We start from the raw sequence: 18,769 nt of genomic DNA on the forward strand, positions 1-18,769 counted from the left end.
GGAGGTACAAAGTGAGAGAGCTCAATTTATCCAGATAAATAAATTTGTAAAAAAATAAATAAATACTTTTTTAATGAATTATTATTACATACTAATATGACTAACATAAGCCACATTTTCAAATTTAACTATACTAAATTATTTTATTGAACTCAATATGTTCGAAAAGCATTTCCATCCACACGTTATTAATACAGGGGTGACCAGAGTGGATGCATTGTCACCCCCTGCACCCCCACTAAAATTAATTTTAACTACACATTTTAGTAAGAAATTAACACAACACGTTCCCATTATTTTAAACATTACCTGAAGTTGGAAGTGTAGGTCTGGGAGCTAGCGTTGGTTCCCTGGGAGAAAGAGTAGGGCTTTGTGTTATTCTGGTGTACTGAGTGATGTTCACCACTTGGTTCACGATGGAGTTCAGGCTGTTGTAGCTGTCAACCATGATGGGTTTCTGGGGGAAGCTGAAGGGTTCTAAGTCCACCTCCCGGATCTTGGGCCCCACCCCAATTGGGTAAATCACTGTATTGGACAGCTCAGTGTGTCGCTGGATCTGGTCTGTAGGTGGGTTACTGGTAACCATGAACACCATGTTGAGTTTCTGCTCTGAGGAGGGCTGCATCTGAGCGGAGGTGGTTTGGGTCACGGTGCGCAGGGCAGTGCCGGTGTTGGTGGCCGACCCGCCTCTCCAGCGGATCTTCCGGATCTTCTCCAGTGCTTGTTGTCGTTGCCGCAAGTCCATCCTCGTGATCTCCACTGTGATGGTAAGTGAGTACTGAACTACAGTGAAGCGGACGTACTCCTCTCGCACCGATAGCTCTGTGATGATACTCTCCAGGAATTCCTTGGTCTTGTTGAAGTCGGTCTCTCCAACATTGTCCGAGCCCTCAATGACAAAGGTAATATCTTTCATAGCCCACGTGGACAGCTGAGTTGTGGAGAGCTGGTTGACGGGCAAGGTTGCAGCAGTGGTGGGTGTCAGAACCTTCTCGGTTGGAGTTACAAGCCAGTCAGTTCCAGACGTGACTGGGTTCACCGGCACAACAATGGCTTGTGTGGGCTTAGGCTTAGGAACCTCTGGTTCCAGACCCAAGGTGCACAGATAGTCTGTGACCTCAACGATCCTGTCATCTAGCTCTTCAGCACTGCTAAGGATGTAGGCCCTGCTGTCAGGGTTGGCCTTTGTGATCTCATTGATCTGCATCATGTTGACTTTGGGGCCAATGGCTACAGCAAGGGTGGTGATGTCTTTCTTCTTCAGTAGACGTTGGATAGACCTCATTGGCCGGGGGTTGGGGCTGGCGGTAAGCAGGACGGCCACGCGGCCCGCGTACACACGCTTATCCTTGTCGTAGATGTAGACCGACAGGTACTTGATGGCCTCGTCCATGAAGGCAATGCTGCCACCACTGTACTTCATCTCTTGCACCATCTTGCGGAAGATCCACTTCTGTACCTGCATCTCGTAACTCTTCACACCTGAGTGGAAGAGCAGGACGGTAGCGCGTGTGTGCGCCGAGCCCATCCGGAAGCGCTCCACCACAGTCAGGATGAAGCGCTTCACTGCCCCGAAGTCCTCCTCTGTCAATGCGGAGGAGCCATCCACCAGGAAGGCCAGGTCCATGGCACGGTCGCAGGTACCCTCTGGGACGGCCGTGGAGAAGGGCAGCGAGGTGGGGGTGGTCAAGGGCGAGGTGGGGGCCACGGTGCTTGGTAATTCCGCAGGGCACATCTCACAGGTTAGGTTGTTGTTCTCGCAATGACTGCAATAAAAAAAAAGAATACAGTAGAAGGTGTCATTACGGGGCCTTAAACAAACCTATAAAACAATTATAGTGTCAGGCTGCTTCACAGCTAGTCTCCATAAACAAGGAATCTCAATCTCGAAGTAGACATAAAGACAACGATTTGGGGACATCTCACGTGATACCATTTCATCCTCTGAGTGCTGGAAATTAAGTTCGTCCCCTTGCCTAAGACGAGGAATTTAGATGAAAGACAAGTACAAAAAATTGTGAACCAGTGAACTAGTCCAGCTGGCTAGAAGCAAAAATTCTTAAGCTCCACCCCTGCATCCACAGTGCCGTGCCTTGCAACATGCCAAACTCTGAACGTGTATGTGTGTGGGTGAGTCTCTATCCTGTCTTTTGCAGATCGCCAAGCTTCAGTCTTTGGTGAGAAATTGAGACGAATGAGTAACAAGACAGGTTGAGGAGGCAGCTGAACTTGACACTCTACATCTTACGGCCACACTGACATCATGCTATAATTACAACAAGAGCTAGCAGTGATGGGGATTGGTCTGTAGGGTGAAGGAAAGCAGAAGAGCAACCAGACCTAGCCTGCAAAGATATCATCAGTTGAACAACTCGAGGTCTACACAGTCTTTATCCACGTCAGAGCTGAGCATGGAGACCACAGGTAGGTCCCTGATCCTCAAAGCCCCTCCTCACCAGATCTGGCAAAGCTCCGCCCTGTCATGGTTGAAGATGACCCTCTTGCCATGAGATATGCGTTGGCCTTCATGCATGCACACCTGGCACTCTGTGGGGCTCACGCACCTCATGGCCACCTCATCGAAGATCTTCCCTGTGGGGCCCAAAAAGGAGACCAGGATAAGCACCGGGGGAGGCAAGCTGCCACTCATGCTGAGTTTGCCCCATATCTCCATCCAAGAAGACCAAAACATTCTTCATCAATCGTCTATTTATTTGTTCACTTGGCAGTAGCTTCTCTAAAGAGGTAATTTACATAGCTTGCCACTGACCTGTAGGGCAGAAAGCATGGCAGCCCTCCAGGCATCCCTGGGGACAGTCCAGCGGCTCTGGGTGCTGGCAGGTTATGGGACAGGCACTGGCGCAGGTGTTGTACCTCCATTCACACTCAAACTCTGGTTCCGCCTTGTTCAGGTCCTGGCAGCTCAAGGCTGGGCAGTGACAAGGATATCATTTCCTATTTAATCGCTAAGCAATCATGCGACTCGGATGTGCCTCAGAACCACCTGTTCATTAAAACGTCCCGAAGAGCCTCCCGCAGCTTTTCCAACTTAAAAGAAAGAAAATAGCCAGATGCTCATCACAGATCACGTCACCAATTGCCCGCAGTATCATTGATATTACATACATTTACTTGATGCTTTTATCTAAAGCAAATTACATGAGAGGGAAGAGTTACAACTTATGTGGGAGCCCTGGAATTTGAACCAGCAGCATTTGGACTGTTAGCACAATGGCTACTCGTTCGGCTATATCAGTGTTTCCCAGCCCAGTCCTCAGGGAACCCTGGACAGTCCACGTTTTTGCTCCCTCCCAGGTCCCAGCCAATCAGGAGCACCGAATACCTGCTACAGGTGCGCTGGGAGCTGAGAGGAAGAAAAAACGTGGACTGTCCAGGGTTCCCCGAGGACTGGGTTGGTCTGCATCAATGGCTTTTCTGGGCAACAGTGTGTACTTACGGCAAAGGTCGTTGGACCTCCAGTGTACCTTCAACCCCCTCTGGGCGCACTCATGGGCATAGGAGGCGATGGCGTCGCAGAAGCACGAACAGTCCCCGACCGAAGAGCACGAGCAGGTGTCATGGATGCAGATCTCCCAGTAGGGCTCCGGATCCACCTGTCAGGCGGCAGGCAGAGTATTACACCCCCACTGTACCATGACAGCCTCGTCGTGGGAATGGACCGGGAGCCATGCTAACATCGGGCAGAGGCCTCGGTAACCCCTACCAGGTCATTGCATTCTGCGAAGAGCTCGCCAGTCAGCAGGCCGCAGGACTGCTCCACGTTCACCAACTTCCCAATGTTGTCACTGCACTGAGACGGCAACTACAAAAGCAACGCGAGGCGTTTTGTCGTCGTCCAATGAAAAACACACGTACAAAAATCCATTATTCAGGAACTTGAAAAAGCCCATTTTCTCAGAAACTGCTAAAACAAAGTAGTGAAACGCAGCAGATAGAAACCTATATTTATACAGACGTCAGTGACGTGTTTTAACGTTTTAAATGGACTTATATGGATTATTTTCATTCAGTCAACAATACACAAACTGATCTTGCTTTGCATTCACGATCAGCAATGATATCTCTAGCTATCAGTCTTAAGTTGCTAAAATCACCAATGTAAAGTAATCCATACAAATGACCATCATAAATACAGGCGTTAACTAGTACAAGCAAGAAAAGTAAACGGATGACTTCGCAAAGCATCTTTTCATTGGTCAATTAGATGACAAACTCTATCAGTAAAAAGAGAAGAATGGATGTGTTCCAGCTAAAGTAAAAAGTCATAGTTGTCCGAAAGTGGACATATGCATTTTTCATTAGAATGTGATGATATAAATATATGTATTGCTTAGGCAGAGCAGGGGCCTGTACTATGAAGTGGGGTTACTGGCTTATCGCGGTAATTTGTCAGATTTAAGGTAGTCTGGGCAAAATGTAAGTGAACGAATATGAAGTCAATTTAAACTGCGGTACCTTAAATCCGACAAGTTACCCAGATAAGCCAGTAACCTCACTTCGTAGTACAGGCCACAGTTCTCCTACAGGAGTACATTACACCGTCCTTGCCAGCAGAGGGCGCCGACTTCCTTCTTACCGGAACTGCATCTGCGCAGCTTGGCTTCACCTTCCAGGAGTTGCCGAAATCCGCAGCTACCACCTCCAGCTGGTTGTTACTGCTTATGAGGTCGTTGTTCTGGTTGCCATCGAAATTCCCACACAGGCCACAGACTTTCTCCTGTAGGCCCACAGGAAATAAAAGATGGAGACGCATATGAATGTGTGTGTGTGTCCAGTAGGATTCGCTTTTGCTAGAGCTCAGAACAGAGAGATTAAAATAATGCCGTACATCCTCAGCTATGGTTTGCTCTAAATTACGAGTCACGATACCACAAATTGCACCGTTACACCGTTTAATTTTATTTTTCAATCAGAGAAAAATATGTTAAAGTATGCAAGATTACACACATTTCAAATTTGAATATGTATTTCCGGAACACAGCTCTTGTGTGAATTGAAAGCCCTCTGAATAGACGTATCGGCAGGTGTTGTTCTGTTGTTCATGAGTGATTCACATGCATCAACATTTGGCATTTGGGTGTGTGTGTGTGTGTCTATGTGTGTGTGTGTGGGTGAGTGATGATATTCACCAACTTCTGCATGTTTAGTTGTGTTGAAGCACATGTCTGCACACTCGGACACGCTTGCCCGTACCCTGTAGTGGCCCTTGATCTGCACCACCAGTCTGGTCCCCTGGTCCCAGGTAATCATGATGTCCTTGCCCAGGAGCAGTATGTAGTAGAGGCCCGAACGCACAATCTCCACCTCCGTCTCCTTCAGCACCGGCTTCTTCATCGTCACCTGTGGAGGAGGAGGATGGCGTCAGGAAGAGCAGAGATGCAGTATGGGGCCCCTTGTAAGTGTCTCGGGTGGCTGCTGGCCCCGCCCACCTCGCCGTGCTCCAAGGCAATCAGGCCCCCCTTGTACAGCACGATGACCGACTTGCCGCACTTATGTCCTGTCACCCCGCATGCTGTGTTCTCCACCAGCACCCGGAAGGTACCATGACTGTCACCACAGAAATCCTGTACAAAATAAGAATTAGAACAACGGTTAAAGAAAATGTAGCAAATTAAAGCTAGAAAAAAGATAAGGCGATTCTTGGCCAATTAGCGGTGCATATACAGTCAGTGAGATCCTAGCTGAAATCTGATTGGTCCCTGCCCCTGTCAATCACGAATTCAGAACATCAATAATAACGATGGTCCCTCTTTCTGAATTACAGCCTTGTTATGCCACCCCATCTTAAAAAAAATCCCAGAACCCCCGCTCCAGTATATCCGGACCCCCAAGTCCTGATTGAAGGACCCTTGGTTTAGAGGCAGATCACTCCTTCAGCGCTGGTTGACTCACCTGGACCAGTACATACTGGCAGAGCCCGGGGAAGGTGAATTTCAGCCCGTCGAAGGTGATGTAGTGGGACTCCCCGACAGTCTTGCAGGACGCATCGCACACTTTCTGAGTGCATTCCCATTTACGGTTGTTACACACGCTGGCAGGACAGACAGAAAGAAAGAGATGGAGAGAAACCAGTACCGTCCCCTGACACCCGATATCCGGGTCCCAGCCATGACTTACGGCTGAGTAGGTTAGACTTTACGTCGACTTCATAACTTAAATAGTAGTACATGATAAGTCGAATAATGCCACACTATTGAAAAATCAAACACAATACCTTTACAAAGTTATATAGAGATATACACATATAAAGCAAAAAATAGATTGTTCCTTGGCACTGAGTAATTTACCAGGTATTACAGCCCATGGTGATTGTTTGGCCTGACTTGTATGGCTTGTTGTTATGGAAACAGGGGCACTGGTCCGGAGGAATACATGTATTTTTGTGCCGGACCTGCATGACAACAGATTTAGATTAAATTAGATTTGATTAAGACTAGAACTGATAAAAGAACCTCCAGCGCTAATCATTCGCATTTACCGCATGGACTTTCAGGACTTACAGAGTTGGATGCCGTGCTGCGCTAAACCACTCAAGAATCCATTTACATTTAAAATGATTTATTCATCACTTTTGTCCAAAGTAAAGCAAACGGTACAAGAAAAATATGTGAAAGGCTATGCGGGCAAAAGTGTTAATAGAATGGTTTACCTGCAGTCATAAGAGTGATGTGAGTTGCATTTATTACGTGTAATACGTGTTCAGCCCAGCCAATGGAAAACAAGCAGGCATTTTCAGGTTTTAGGTGAGACGCACCGTCCCGGGGGGGCAGGTGCAGCCCGAGACACAGCCCTGGCTCACACACTCCAGATCGTACGTCTGGCAGGTCTTGGCACATTCAATGCCCTGGTCCTGGGGGCTGGCGCAGCGCAGATTCTCCAGGGGCGGCTGGCAGGTGACGGACCGCCGTGCTGTGTGTGGTGAGTATGCAAATATGGACATATTAATGGCAGCGTGCCCCGGTTAAATAATTTATCTATGGCCCAGAGAGTTCTGGCCGGGGTTGGTGGTCCGGAAAGGCAGTGTTACCCCTGGCTGGTGGGAGATCTTCAAAGAAGAGGTCCGACAGCATGGCCGTTGACATGTGGCTGGAGCTGCAGCGCATCGCTCCGTCCTCACAGTAGCTGCGGGCGGTCAGAGGAAGCGGCCGTTATGTTAGCGTCAGCTGAGGAATAGCCGCAGATTTGGCGGCGCGGCCGCTCACCAGATGCTCTGGTGGCTGGACAGGACGTCGTTGGGCTGGAAGATCTCGCCGTCGTAGTGGCAGGGGCAGCGGGTGCGGGGGACGCACTCGCCCACGTCGTTCAGGAACAGCCCCCGGGGGCAGTAGCAGCCTTCCATGCACAATTCCCGGCATTCGGAGTCCGGGAAAGAGATGGAGCGGCAGGTCTGGTTACAGGGGCTCCCGCACTGCTCGTACACCTGGCCCTGAGGGCAGTGCATGGCTGGAATAAAACGAGACCAGTCAGGGAGCAGGTCCCGACTCCCGAGAGAACCAGCACCCTCCCGGAGAAGCAGCATGGCATTTGGCTACATTCTTGCACAAGCTAAACCTGGACCATCTACACAAAGCAGTCCCAGCATTCATCCCACTAATGGTGCATTAGTTCAGCTTCTTATTTCACAACAACAGTTAAACTAGCATCAGAATTGGACCCTTATTGGGTTCAAAAGAGTAACTGGACTAGAGTCCAGTTCATAGTAGAAGGATTTGTGGGAGTTTAAGCCACCTGTCAATATCCCCGCAGCATCGGGGTCGTTTCTGGCCGAGAGCTTTGTTGCCAAGGGAACCATTACCGCAGAACTTGGGGCTCCTCCAGTTGACTAAGACTCCCTTCCTGGCGCAGGCGGCGGCGTAGCTGCCCACGGCGGAGCAGAGGCACTCCTGGCCGTCGGTGCAGGAGCAGACGTCGAAGCGGCAGTTCCGCAGGAAGGGCACGGGGGTCACCTCGTCGTGGCACGGCTCGAATTGGATGGAGAGCAGCACCGTGCAGGCCTCCTCTGCAGAGCGGACTGCGGGGATGGAGGAGGCGCGGCGGGAGGTTGACGAGAGCCAAAGGGAAGGAGGGCCCACCGCGTGATTTACTATGAAAACCCGCGATCACGCGCGCCAAGTGTGCCGTGCCATCAGAGGGCATTCGATGAGCACGGGATGAAGGCGCACCTCTCTTGGGGTTGAGGATGCAGGGGTCAACGTCCTGCTTGGCAACATTGTTGCAGTCTCCGCTCGTTTTCCAGGAGTTTCCGAAGCCGACCACCTGCGTCTCCACGAGCCCACTGGTGGTCAGAAAGTCGTCACCCTGGTTTCCGTTGTAGTTCCCGCAGAGGCCACATGTCTTACCCGCAAACACGGGTCCCAACTGTCACATGAGAAAAAGAACAATCCCTTGGTTATTATTGACACTAAAGAAACCTTGTCCCTTTTTGCTACAGCAACCCCCGAGGGGGCAAATACCTTAATACAAAAGCAAATTCTCACTAAACATAGTATTGCTATTTTACTGTCCTTGATGAATGCTTTATAAAAGACGCATACTGTAATTCTGTTTCATAAATGCTTAAGGGTACAACAGCAAACCCCGGATTCTCTTGCCATTTCTTTAACCAGAGCTACTGTCATATAATCTGCTGTATTCTGGGACAGCAGAGAAAGTGTTGGCTACAGGAAAAGCTCATCTGACATCGATATCCTGACTCTATACAGATACATACAGTATCTCAGCACCGCATGATGACACCCTGATGCAGCGTTTCCCAATCCGGTCCTTGGGGACCCACAGTCGGTCCATGTTTTTGGTCCCTCCCAGCTCCAGGCCAGACAGTCCATGGAAATGTCTGTGGGTCCCTGAGGACTGGACTGGGAAACACTGCATCAAGGTGTCATCATGTTATGTAATACAGATGCTCCTCTACTTATGAACTTTCAAATATATGAACAAAGAGGACTGTAAGTCCAAATTGTGTTCCCGTTTCCTGTCCGCAACATCAATTTTTTTTTCTGCGTGCCAATTCCGCCTAGTACGACTTCCGGCCCCAGTGTAGCATTTGTACTCCCAGCATCCTAGTTCTTTGTACTTGCATATATCCTTAAAATGATGTTGAATCATTTCAAGTTACGAACGGCTGTTCGGAACGTAACTCGTTTGTAAGTAGAGGAGAGTCTGTGTATCGTACATCGGGACCGGGGTTTAACTCTCACCTTGAGCAGGATCTCGCCCCGGCCATCCCAGTCCATCTGGAAATCGTCCCCATAAGTCAGGCGCACTGCGGACAGCACTGTCCTCTGTATGCGGAGAAGTCCTGTAGGGAGACCACAGTGTTTTCTCTGCTATGTCACTATTTGTTCTTAGAAATCGTTTCACTCTATATTAGATTTTGTAGCCCAGCTGATGCTTATATCCAAAGCAAGCTACCGATTTTTCCCATTTTCTACAGCAACGTGGCTCCAAAGACCACTAACACTATAGTCAGCCACTATATTACCTGCTGCCATTTATTAATATTTATATACTAAAGTTAAATATTCAATCCCTGCTTTGATATCTACAGAATCTTTCAGTCTTGATGTATTTAGTGAGGCACCAAAAGGTAACAAGGATCTCATTTCCTGCCAGGGAACCAGGGCCGTTAACGAGCTTCTACTTAACGAGCTTCCCTTTAATGAGGCTCCCCTTAATGAGAACGCGCCCCCTCCTGGTGTGACCCGACACGCTCTGTGGCAACTACACACCGTGAAGCAGGGGCAGCTGGACATCCATGCCGTCCACGGCGACCACACCTCCGTGCTTCAGCTTCACCGTCGAGTTGGCGAGCAAGTGGAAGCGCAAGACCGCCGAGCGCGTGCAAACTGCATCCTGGTCGTCGGCACACTGCAGACAGACATCACAAGCCCGGCATCTACATCCAGACTTTGGATCCCATGGCTTCAGTCATATTTAGTCTACATGCCTTCTGAGTACTGCAGCCTTATCATCTCCTCGATATTTTTCCACAATAATTATGGTCCCTTTTTTTCCTCCTGAACTTGCTTATCCTGTATTAACTTCTGTTAGCTTCTGTTTTCACCCATCGTGGAACTTTCTGATAATCTCTCATCCTGTTTGTTCAAAATGCCACGGCACTCTAATGCTTTATAATTCCTATCCTGCCTAAAAGCGCCGGACTCCGTGTCTGTACCGTCTGTCCGTTCTGTGAACGTTGGCAGTTCGGCTGCGATTGTGTTTGGCTTCCTGATTCCCATTTCCCGTATTTCTCTAATTAAAACACTAAGTTAGTAGCTTTTTGATGCATATATGCATGTTTAAATCACTGGCACGCTCATTGAAATCTGCAAAGGAGGGATGCGGAAACAGACAGATCACCCGTAACAGGTATGTTTTGTTTATTGGCTGACTGAGGTGTGGGACTGGTTTTCCAAGGGCAGCAGAGAGCCGGCACGGTCACCAGAGCTAATTTTTACCTGCACCGTTTCAATGACGGCCGAAAACAGGTTGTCCTGACAGTCTTTGGCCAAAAGGTACTGACAGGTCCCACTGAAAGTGAAGAACTTGTTGTCGAATGTCTTGAAGTGGGACTGGCCAGTGACCAAGCACTCCCCTGAGGAGAGAGGAGCATGCAGAGTGAAACCGCATTCTTCCGGCATGAAACCAGAGTGACACCAGTTCCGGCACTCGAACTAAAGAGGCTGCGGAAAAAGACAGGGAGTGCCGGCCCTTTAACTTCCATGGAGATATATATTGTGCTTCGGCCCACACCAGCCCAAGTCACCTTCTGACCCCAGCTCAGATTACGCTCACTTCCCCCACACACACACAAACACACACACACACTGCTGGGACATGATTAGATCAAATCAGTCTAGGCATTGATTGCCGTCATGTGGCAAAACAAGATAATAGCAGAGACGGCTAATGCTGTCCTTCCTGAGGACCCGGGGCTGACCTGCCAGCTGCCTGTCAATAACCTGGAAAACACCGGATACCTGCCACTCATATGGAGGCAGATAACCAGACACCTAAGAGCACCTTCTCATGCACCCAGCCAGATTTATTCATGCACCAGCTACCTCAACTGACTGTATTATAATTTAAATTAAGATTTTCCTTTGAGAATCTTCTGCCTTCTTCCCGAGAATAAATATAAAAACATTTGCAGAAATGAGCCTGATGTGTGGATTAGAGATGCGGAAGGGAAAAGGGCAGCATTGTTGAGGATCAAATTTAGTAGAAGGATTCGTGGGAATTTGTTTTAAAAGCACTTCAGTTCAGGCTATCCCATCTCTTTGTCTTGGGTTTTTTAAATCAGTCTTTCCCAGCCTGGTCCGTGGGGACCCCCAGACAGTCCGCGTTCTTACTGTGGGAGCTGGGAGGGAGCAAAAATGTGGACTGTCTGACAAGGAGCCGAGAAGGAGTAAAAACGTGGACTGTGGAGGGATCCCCAAAGACCAGGCTAGGAAGCGCTGTTTTAAATGACTCTTTGCAAAGACAGCAAAAAACCGGCTGTGTTTTTGAGAAGAGAAAGGAAAGAAACAGAGAGAAACTGGCATGAAGCCAAGGGTAAAAAAAACTGCTAGAAATGAAAGAAGAGGAAAATAAAGTCAGACTTGAATCAGAAGTGGAAAGTTCAGGTCCAGAAAGTAAAAATTCGGACCAAGATTTTGTTTAAACCAACCAGCTGAGTCACAGTCACAGAGTACTCATCTGGTTGGTTTGAACAAAATGTTGAATCAAGAAAGGATTTTCACTTGCAAATATACCTAACTAGTCTCCACGGTACCTTGCATTTTCATTTCATTTGGAAATTTCAGGGGGGTTTATTTATTACATGGTTGGGGGGTTCAAACCCTTATTTACATGGTTATATATCCGGCACTCACCTGGGCAGCCTTCGTTGGTGCACTCCCAGGACCCATGGCGACAGACGCTGGGAGCGAAAAGGAGCCAGCATTACAGAGGCATCATGGTGGGGGGCAGCATGCTGGCTGGGGGGGGGTTACTCACCAGGTGTTGCAGTCCTGAGGGATGCTGGACCCAGGGGGGTAGCGTCTGCCCTTGTGCATGCAGGAGCACTGAGAAACAGGCACACAGCGGGTACCATCCAAAACCTTCCCCACTGCCATTCAAACAGGGGGGGGCAACAGCTGTGTTACATGGTGTACATGCATGTATGCAAAGACAAGAGTAACAACAATTTGTTGGGGCGCCCCCTAGTGCCTCTTCACTGGTATTGCATTTGGGGTCACATGGTGCAACATGCCTTGGGGCCAGACTGCACAAAAAAAAGCATAACTGCCCCCATCTTTAAACACGCCCTTCTGTTTTTATCCTACCCATTCACTGATCATAGTGTTTACACATAAAAACATTGACAAACACTTCTCATAAAAACATTTCCCTGCACTGCCAGCAGGGCGGCAGTGTGGAGCATGCCTCTACCTGGGCAGGTGCAGCCATCAATGCACTCCTCCTTGCATACTTCATGGATGTTGAGGCTCTGGCAGGTGGAAGCACAGGGTTTGGCACATTCGCTGTACTGCATCCCCACCGGGCACCTAGGGGCTGAAGGGCGCAGAACAGAATGCACCATTCAGCCTCATCACTGCCTCAGCTGTGATCAGCTTGTAAGTGGGTCAATAAACCTAGCAGACAATGACAGGATTGTAGGCAAATGGGTGCGTCGACTTAGCTAAATAATCCAGGAGGAGACATTTGAATTACATTTACTTTATGTAGCAGATGGTAAAATCATCTTTGCTGATCCTGGGATCTGAACTGATGACCTTCTGATACCAGGCATAGTGCCATAACCTGCTGAGCTGCACACTGCCCTACTCTTCATCAGAGAAAGGGGGCATCATTGCTCAGTAGGACCGGTGTCAGGAAGCTACAGAAAAGAATTAGCAAACATATCTTAGGAGGTGAGTTTTACTGGAGACAGGGATTGGGGGGAGGGACCCACCACACTGGCTATCGGCCTGCCAGGCATGGAGGAAGATGCCGTGGGAAGCGCAGGTCCTGGCGTACTCCAGCAGGGCTTGGCAATGGCAGCTGGGATTTCCGTCGCAGTGGCACGCATCCTCCTCGCACAGCAAGGCAAAGGCCTCGGGGTCCACCAGGTGGCCACAGCGCAGGAACGAGCCAGAGCTGCGCAGTAAGTTGCACCTGCTCATCATGTCCTGCAGGGGGCGACGAGGAGAAGCCCATGTGACCAGCTGCAGATTTCATAAACCCAAAGGCAAATAGACTCGGGGGGAAGACTGACCAAGCGTGATACAGCATCTTTAGGAAGTACAGTCATCCCTTCACATTCGTGAGGGTTACGGGAGGAAGATTCCCACATATCTGAAAATCTGTGAATAATACTTGGGCCTTTAAAAATGCAAAAACTCATGGCAAGTCTTAGAGTTACTGCAAAAAACGCAAGATTCCAGTCACAGAGACATGGGTAACGTAAATGAGTCTGGTTTCTGAGCCATAAATGAGCAGTAAACCCAAACCAAGATGCATACATCCCACTGTTCTTTTTTAATGATCTTTTTTTTAATTAAAAATATAGTACGCACTTACACTAATGAATATTAAATAACACTAATATTTATATTTTATGTGATCCAAAACGTTTTCAGTATAGTTTATTATTATTATTATTATTATTATTAGTCAGTTTTCTTTAATTAAGCTCCAGAAATATTCCCATTTAACTGGTCACGGCCACCTCGTGAATAACCGAAACCACAATTTTAAAAATCTGAAATGTGGAAGGGTGACTGTGTTTACTTCTGCCGGAAAAACACTCAGTGCTGACAGCTGTCTAGCAATGACCCTATTGTTCCTGTAAGGGAGAATCCCTTGTGACTTCCCTGCCCAGTCGCCGTGTGACATGCTCCTATTTGCTGTCGCAACTTGAAGAATTCTCATAGCGATACGTGTGGTATGTTAATGAAATGTGCGTGGTGTAATCGGTTACAATGTGATTTTTGCAGGGCATCAAATACTACGGTATTTAGCGGCTAATGCATCGTGGTATAGCACAGTTCTGCGTGATGCGGAAAGGCAAGACGTGGTATACCGCGGTGCTGCTGGATGTATTGCAAGTCTTGCTGGGCGGAGAGACGCGTCGGCAGGACTCCCCGGTTCCATGCATGGCCCAAGAGTTGGCGAAGTCGTAGCTGCTCTCAGTAAGGAATCCTAGGAAAATAATTCAGTGAGTCAATCCAAAGAACGACTCGGAAGAGCTCTGTCGTGCTAAGGAAACATGGCAGATTTTCTGCAAGCTAGAAAAATGCACAAGCAAAATCTTTCAAGCGCCTTCAAGTGACTAATCCTCGCATTTCACCTGTATGAGAAAAATAGGTGATGAAAGCTGAATTTATATAAAACCCTTTCCCCCCCCTTTCCTGTATGCGAGGCCATTTTCCTGAATTCCCGAAAGTCAACTCCAGTCATTTCCTTGCAGTTAAAGGCCATAACCAGGACCTGCCCATTTCAGATGAATTGTGGGAAATTCTATAGGAGTTTCAAGACAAAGAGGTCTAGAGGAAAACTTAGAAGAAAAATATACAGAAAACAGTGATGGTTCTCTTTTAAAGACTATTTGTAATATATTTTATTGTCTTACTGACAGTTCAACCAGACAAACACCACAGTCTGCTCTTTGAAAACCTCATTGCTTTGGAGAAGCTGAGACAGACCTTCCTGAGCCATGTAGTCATCCTCAGGTATGGCGTTAAAATTGCCGCACAGGCCACAGGTCCGGTTGAATAGCTGCTTAGACAGCGTCACGTCCACATTGCCAGCGGAGTCGATCTTCACCGTGAACCCGAACTCCTCGCTCCATAGTTTGTAGTAGCCCAGCTCAGCACCGGCGAAGATGGTTTTTGAGGCATATGGCAGCGAGAGCCTGGGTGAGGAGATGACAACAAATGGCAGCAAGTGTGGCCATGTCTTTGTCCGAGTATTAGCTATCGCCCAAACACTCATTTTGACTAATTTAGTTTCTCGATTGCAGTTACAGATTTTTATAAAACTGAGGTTTATCCTTGTGGGGACCTTTTTACATCTCATGGTAATAAGTTACAGGTTTTTATCACATTGTGTAATAATGACCAGTACACACACACACACACACACACACACACACACACACACACACATACACACACACACATACACACACACACACACACACCACTGACACAAAGGAAAGGCACAGGTCATAAGCATATATAAATCATAAAATACAAATATATTTTTGTATTAATACCTGAAGCAACATTAGTGTACAGCAGGGCTCTACAAATCTGGCCCTAGCTTCCAAATCCAGACCTTGTTTTCAGTCCTCCTAGGTAGTGTAATAATTACTGATTCCGATTGGCCACAGAGGCTCCACACCTGGCTTACAGGTGAAAGACGGAAAACCAGCAGCTCTCGGCCCTTGAGGGCTGTGATTTGAATAGCCCTGGTATACAGTATACATAGGAAACATCACATTTGATATTCAGAACTGATGAGGCGTTTTACAATTTATATCAGTTTACTTCTACTTGTATTTTATGTAATATTGGACTGTTCACTAGTTTTTCTCACACTTGTAATATAATAGGATATGCTAGTTGCAGTGCCTTAGGTTCTCTCACAGGTGTGACTTAAACAGGTGAAACAGGCTCTCATGGAGCGTCAATCTCCAGCCAGCTGGTCAGAATCCAGGTCCTGTCCCTAAGCCTCATGTGTTACGGAGCATGATGTGTTCGTGACCAGGCCGGCTACCTGCTCTCCCCTTGGGTCAATCTGCCGTCTGCAGTCATGTGAAGCTCGTAAAACTCTCCCAGATACAGGGAAACGCCTTTCCTGTCCCCGTGCCGGAAATCACCTGTAAAGCCATAAGCCACCAGTCAGCGATGTTACACTCTGCGATTATGGCCAGGATGCGTAGGGGAAGGTGTGCACTGCGGCTATGGCACCCAAGCTGCAGGGAGATGGCAGCCAGCAGGGGGGCGTGACGGTGCAAACAGGCCGTGCTCCCTACCCAACAGGGTGAAGCCGCGATTGCTGCAGTCGCCTGCCAGCATGTAGCTACAGTCGCCGGGGAAGTCGTACAGCACGCCGTCAAAAGTGTGGATGTGGTAACGACCGAACAGGCTACAGCGGCCCGCCGATGTGCCACCCTCCACCCCTGGAGTCCATGGTAGTACAGCCCACCCTGGGGGTGAGGAACAGGGAGACATCAGCATCATAACCCCCCCCCCCCCCCCTCAACTGCAACTGGAACAGAAATCCTGCTGGCTCCTGTTAATACATCTGTGTGCATTACATATATAATCACACTATACCGTTGCATATTGGCCTTAGCTATGAATTTCTGCGACTTTCAAAGAAACCTGTCCTCCCTAGAGTGACAGTTTGACTTGAAGTTAATCAGACTTCAGGCAACAAGGACCAAAGCCCTGCAGTCACACCAAAGGTCCCTGAAAGTCATTTCCATTGTCATTTGTGCAAGCAAGCAACTCCACAGACAAACGATGGCCTGGTCTTATGAGTGTTTAAGCTTGTGGTCAGAACAAACACCTACATACCTATTACTGTCCAACCAAGAATAAATATTAAATTTGATTAGATGAACTTTATCGATCCCTAGTGGAAATTCTTGTGCATACAGAAGCAAGGAAGGTATTGCACAAACATACATTTAGTGTGAAACAGACAAGGTACAAAGACAATACAATTAAACAAACAAGCAGAGGTGGACATTTCAGGTCCAGAAAGTAAAAATCCAAACCAGGATTTTGTTTCAACCAACCAGTTGAGCATAAAGAGTCACACAGAGTCCTTAACTGGTTGGTTGAAACAAAATCCTGGTTTGGATTTTTACTTTCTGGACCTGAAATGTCCACCTCTGCAATATGACTCAGTATGAGAATCTACAGTGAATAAATAATGATGATGATGATGACGGTGATGATCATGGGTGGTGGTATAGATTTTTGGCCCCATGAAAGCATCATATTGGATCCCCAATCCAAGGGGCCCTTGGAATTGCCCTAACTTCCCCCCTTTACGACGCCCCCGGTGATGACAGTGATGACGACAATGTCTGCCACAAACCTACCCGTTACGTGAATGAGGCAGGTCCAGATCATCCCAGCCCATCTGTATCTCTCCATCTAAACACAGATGCGCTAATTAACTGGACTGATTTAATGCGCAAGGCCTTGCTGTTACTGCATCTACGTAGGCGCTGACGTGTCACCCGCATCATCACCCGCCGTCACGCAGTTCATCAGCACAGGTAAATAAATATCCCTCGGCAACATTATGAATAAAGATCAGCCCGTCACAAAAAGGGCAAAAAGGACCAGTTAATGAAGTGCAAGTGAAACTTCAAAGGAATACAATTATGCAGAGTGCTGGACACTGCTCTTCAGATACAGTTCAATGTAATGTCTATTAAATGCCAATAATAAACATCCATCTATCCACTGTCCCACTACCTATCCCAGTCAAGGGCAGCATAGAGGGGGGCCACGCCCTGTATGGGATGCCAGTCCATTACAGGGCATTGGCATGCACATACTAGCAGGGTATGGATGCCAATTAGCCCAACTGCATGCCTTTGGAGGAAATCACAAACACTACACAGGGAGCACATGCAAACCCCACACCCACATGCACACCCATACAGGCAGACATCAGAACCCCAAACCTGCAAGTGTGGGAGAACAGTGCCACCCACTCAGCCATGGGGCTACCCCAAATGCAACCTGTTCGAATAAAAACAGCTTAACTGCAGGAATGGCGTTTAATAATGCAGGGGCCAAATTAATAATGCAGAACGTTTACTGATGAGGCTTCACTGCGTATTTAAGACCATACAATAAACCAGAAGGCACTGAAAAATAAACAGCGCTTTGTTAATTGACTATCAATCCATAATCAATAGATCTGTCACATCTGCTTTACCGCACTCTGCTCCGCTAGCCGTGAATCACCTCGGATCTGGCGAGTATCCCAGAATGTCTACCTTAGCTCTGCAGACTGGCCGCGGCGTGGAACTCGTTGAAATCCAGTCCGATTAGCCCCGAGCTCCAGTCTGGACCAGACATGGAACTCTGGGAAAGCCTGGTCCACACCGCAGTCTTATATAAGGCAGGAAGCCCCTCTTCCCCTCACTGGCCAATGAAATGTCAGATTGATATTGTGACAGGGTTATATCCGTTCTGCCCGAGGCGTTGACGTGGTCGCAGAGGGGTTCCTCACTAGAGTGCCGTGTTGGCTTGACTGCTAGGCAATAACAATAGAAGGAAACATGAGTTTCTGAAGAACTGATAGAGGCGTCTCGCCACATGAGATAAGCACAGGCCATTTTTATGATCCTTGCCAAAACAGAACTTGTTTTCCCAATGACCCCATTTAGCATAAATCTCACTGAACATTTATTACTATGTAATTTTACGGGCTAGCAGTATGATTCAGTGTGAAGCACTGTGGCCCTATGACCCCCAAGGCCTGGGGTCTGAATGGTGTGTGCTTTGCATGTATCTGATTTGTTTGGACTGCAGGAGGAAGCTGCGTGTACGCATGAGTGCCCTGCGATGACCTGGTATCCTATGCAGGGTGTTCCTCCGTTTGTGCCCTGTGCATGCTGGGATACGCAGCAGGGTGCCTGTGACCCTGTGCTGAGAAAGTGATTAATGGATGGATATATTGACAACATACTGCAGACGGACTTGAGAAAAATGATATGAGAGCAGTTACA

At 48.0% G+C, this 18,769-nt stretch overlaps 1 protein-coding gene across 2 annotated transcripts in view; it reads right to left on the reverse strand.

Annotated features, from left to right (window-relative positions):
- The window catches only part of vwf (von Willebrand factor), a 32,463-nt gene extending 14,297 nt beyond the window's left edge, over window positions 1-18,166 (reverse strand). Inside the window, exons 1-28 of one of the 2 annotated variants that reach the window (XM_049008032.1) lie at window positions 18,035-18,166; window positions 17,123-17,177; window positions 16,043-16,216; window positions 15,784-15,886; window positions 14,709-14,917; window positions 14,087-14,205; window positions 12,977-13,193; window positions 12,454-12,576; window positions 12,019-12,130; window positions 11,895-11,941; window positions 10,479-10,615; window positions 9,750-9,888; window positions 9,219-9,319; window positions 8,184-8,379; window positions 7,817-8,032; window positions 7,224-7,464; window positions 7,049-7,143; window positions 6,776-6,930; window positions 6,309-6,412; window positions 5,914-6,052; window positions 5,451-5,585; window positions 5,215-5,361; window positions 4,598-4,738; window positions 3,725-3,823; window positions 3,458-3,614; window positions 2,771-2,929; window positions 2,457-2,592; window positions 310-1,766 (exon numbers count right to left, since the gene is read on the reverse strand). In XM_049008032.1, coding sequence (XP_048863989.1) covers window positions 310-1,766; window positions 2,457-2,592; window positions 2,771-2,929; window positions 3,458-3,614; window positions 3,725-3,823; window positions 4,598-4,738; window positions 5,215-5,361; window positions 5,451-5,585; window positions 5,914-6,052; window positions 6,309-6,412; window positions 6,776-6,930; window positions 7,049-7,143; window positions 7,224-7,464; window positions 7,817-8,032; window positions 8,184-8,379; window positions 9,219-9,319; window positions 9,750-9,888; window positions 10,479-10,615; window positions 11,895-11,941; window positions 12,019-12,130; window positions 12,454-12,576; window positions 12,977-13,193; window positions 14,087-14,205; window positions 14,709-14,917; window positions 15,784-15,886; window positions 16,043-16,216; window positions 17,123-17,177 — 5,113 coding nt within the window. In that variant the 5' untranslated portion in view covers window positions 18,035-18,166. Of the gene's footprint in view, window positions 1-309; window positions 1,767-2,456; window positions 2,593-2,770; window positions 2,930-3,457; window positions 3,615-3,724; window positions 3,824-4,597; window positions 4,739-5,214; window positions 5,362-5,450; window positions 5,586-5,913; window positions 6,053-6,308; window positions 6,413-6,775; window positions 6,931-7,048; window positions 7,144-7,223; window positions 7,465-7,816; window positions 8,033-8,183; window positions 8,380-9,218; window positions 9,320-9,749; window positions 9,889-10,478; window positions 10,616-11,894; window positions 11,942-12,018; window positions 12,131-12,453; window positions 12,577-12,976; window positions 13,194-14,086; window positions 14,206-14,708; window positions 14,918-15,783; window positions 15,887-16,042; window positions 16,217-17,122; window positions 17,178-18,002 lie in introns of both variants that reach the window. The other variant, XM_049008033.1, reaches the window with a different exon arrangement.
- Between the last annotated feature and the right edge of the window lie 603 nt (window positions 18,167-18,769).

This window comes from Brienomyrus brachyistius, chromosome 3 (assembly GCF_023856365.1).
Source record: "Brienomyrus brachyistius isolate T26 chromosome 3, BBRACH_0.4, whole genome shotgun sequence".
Taxonomy (NCBI): Eukaryota; Metazoa; Chordata; class Actinopteri; order Osteoglossiformes; family Mormyridae; genus Brienomyrus; species Brienomyrus brachyistius.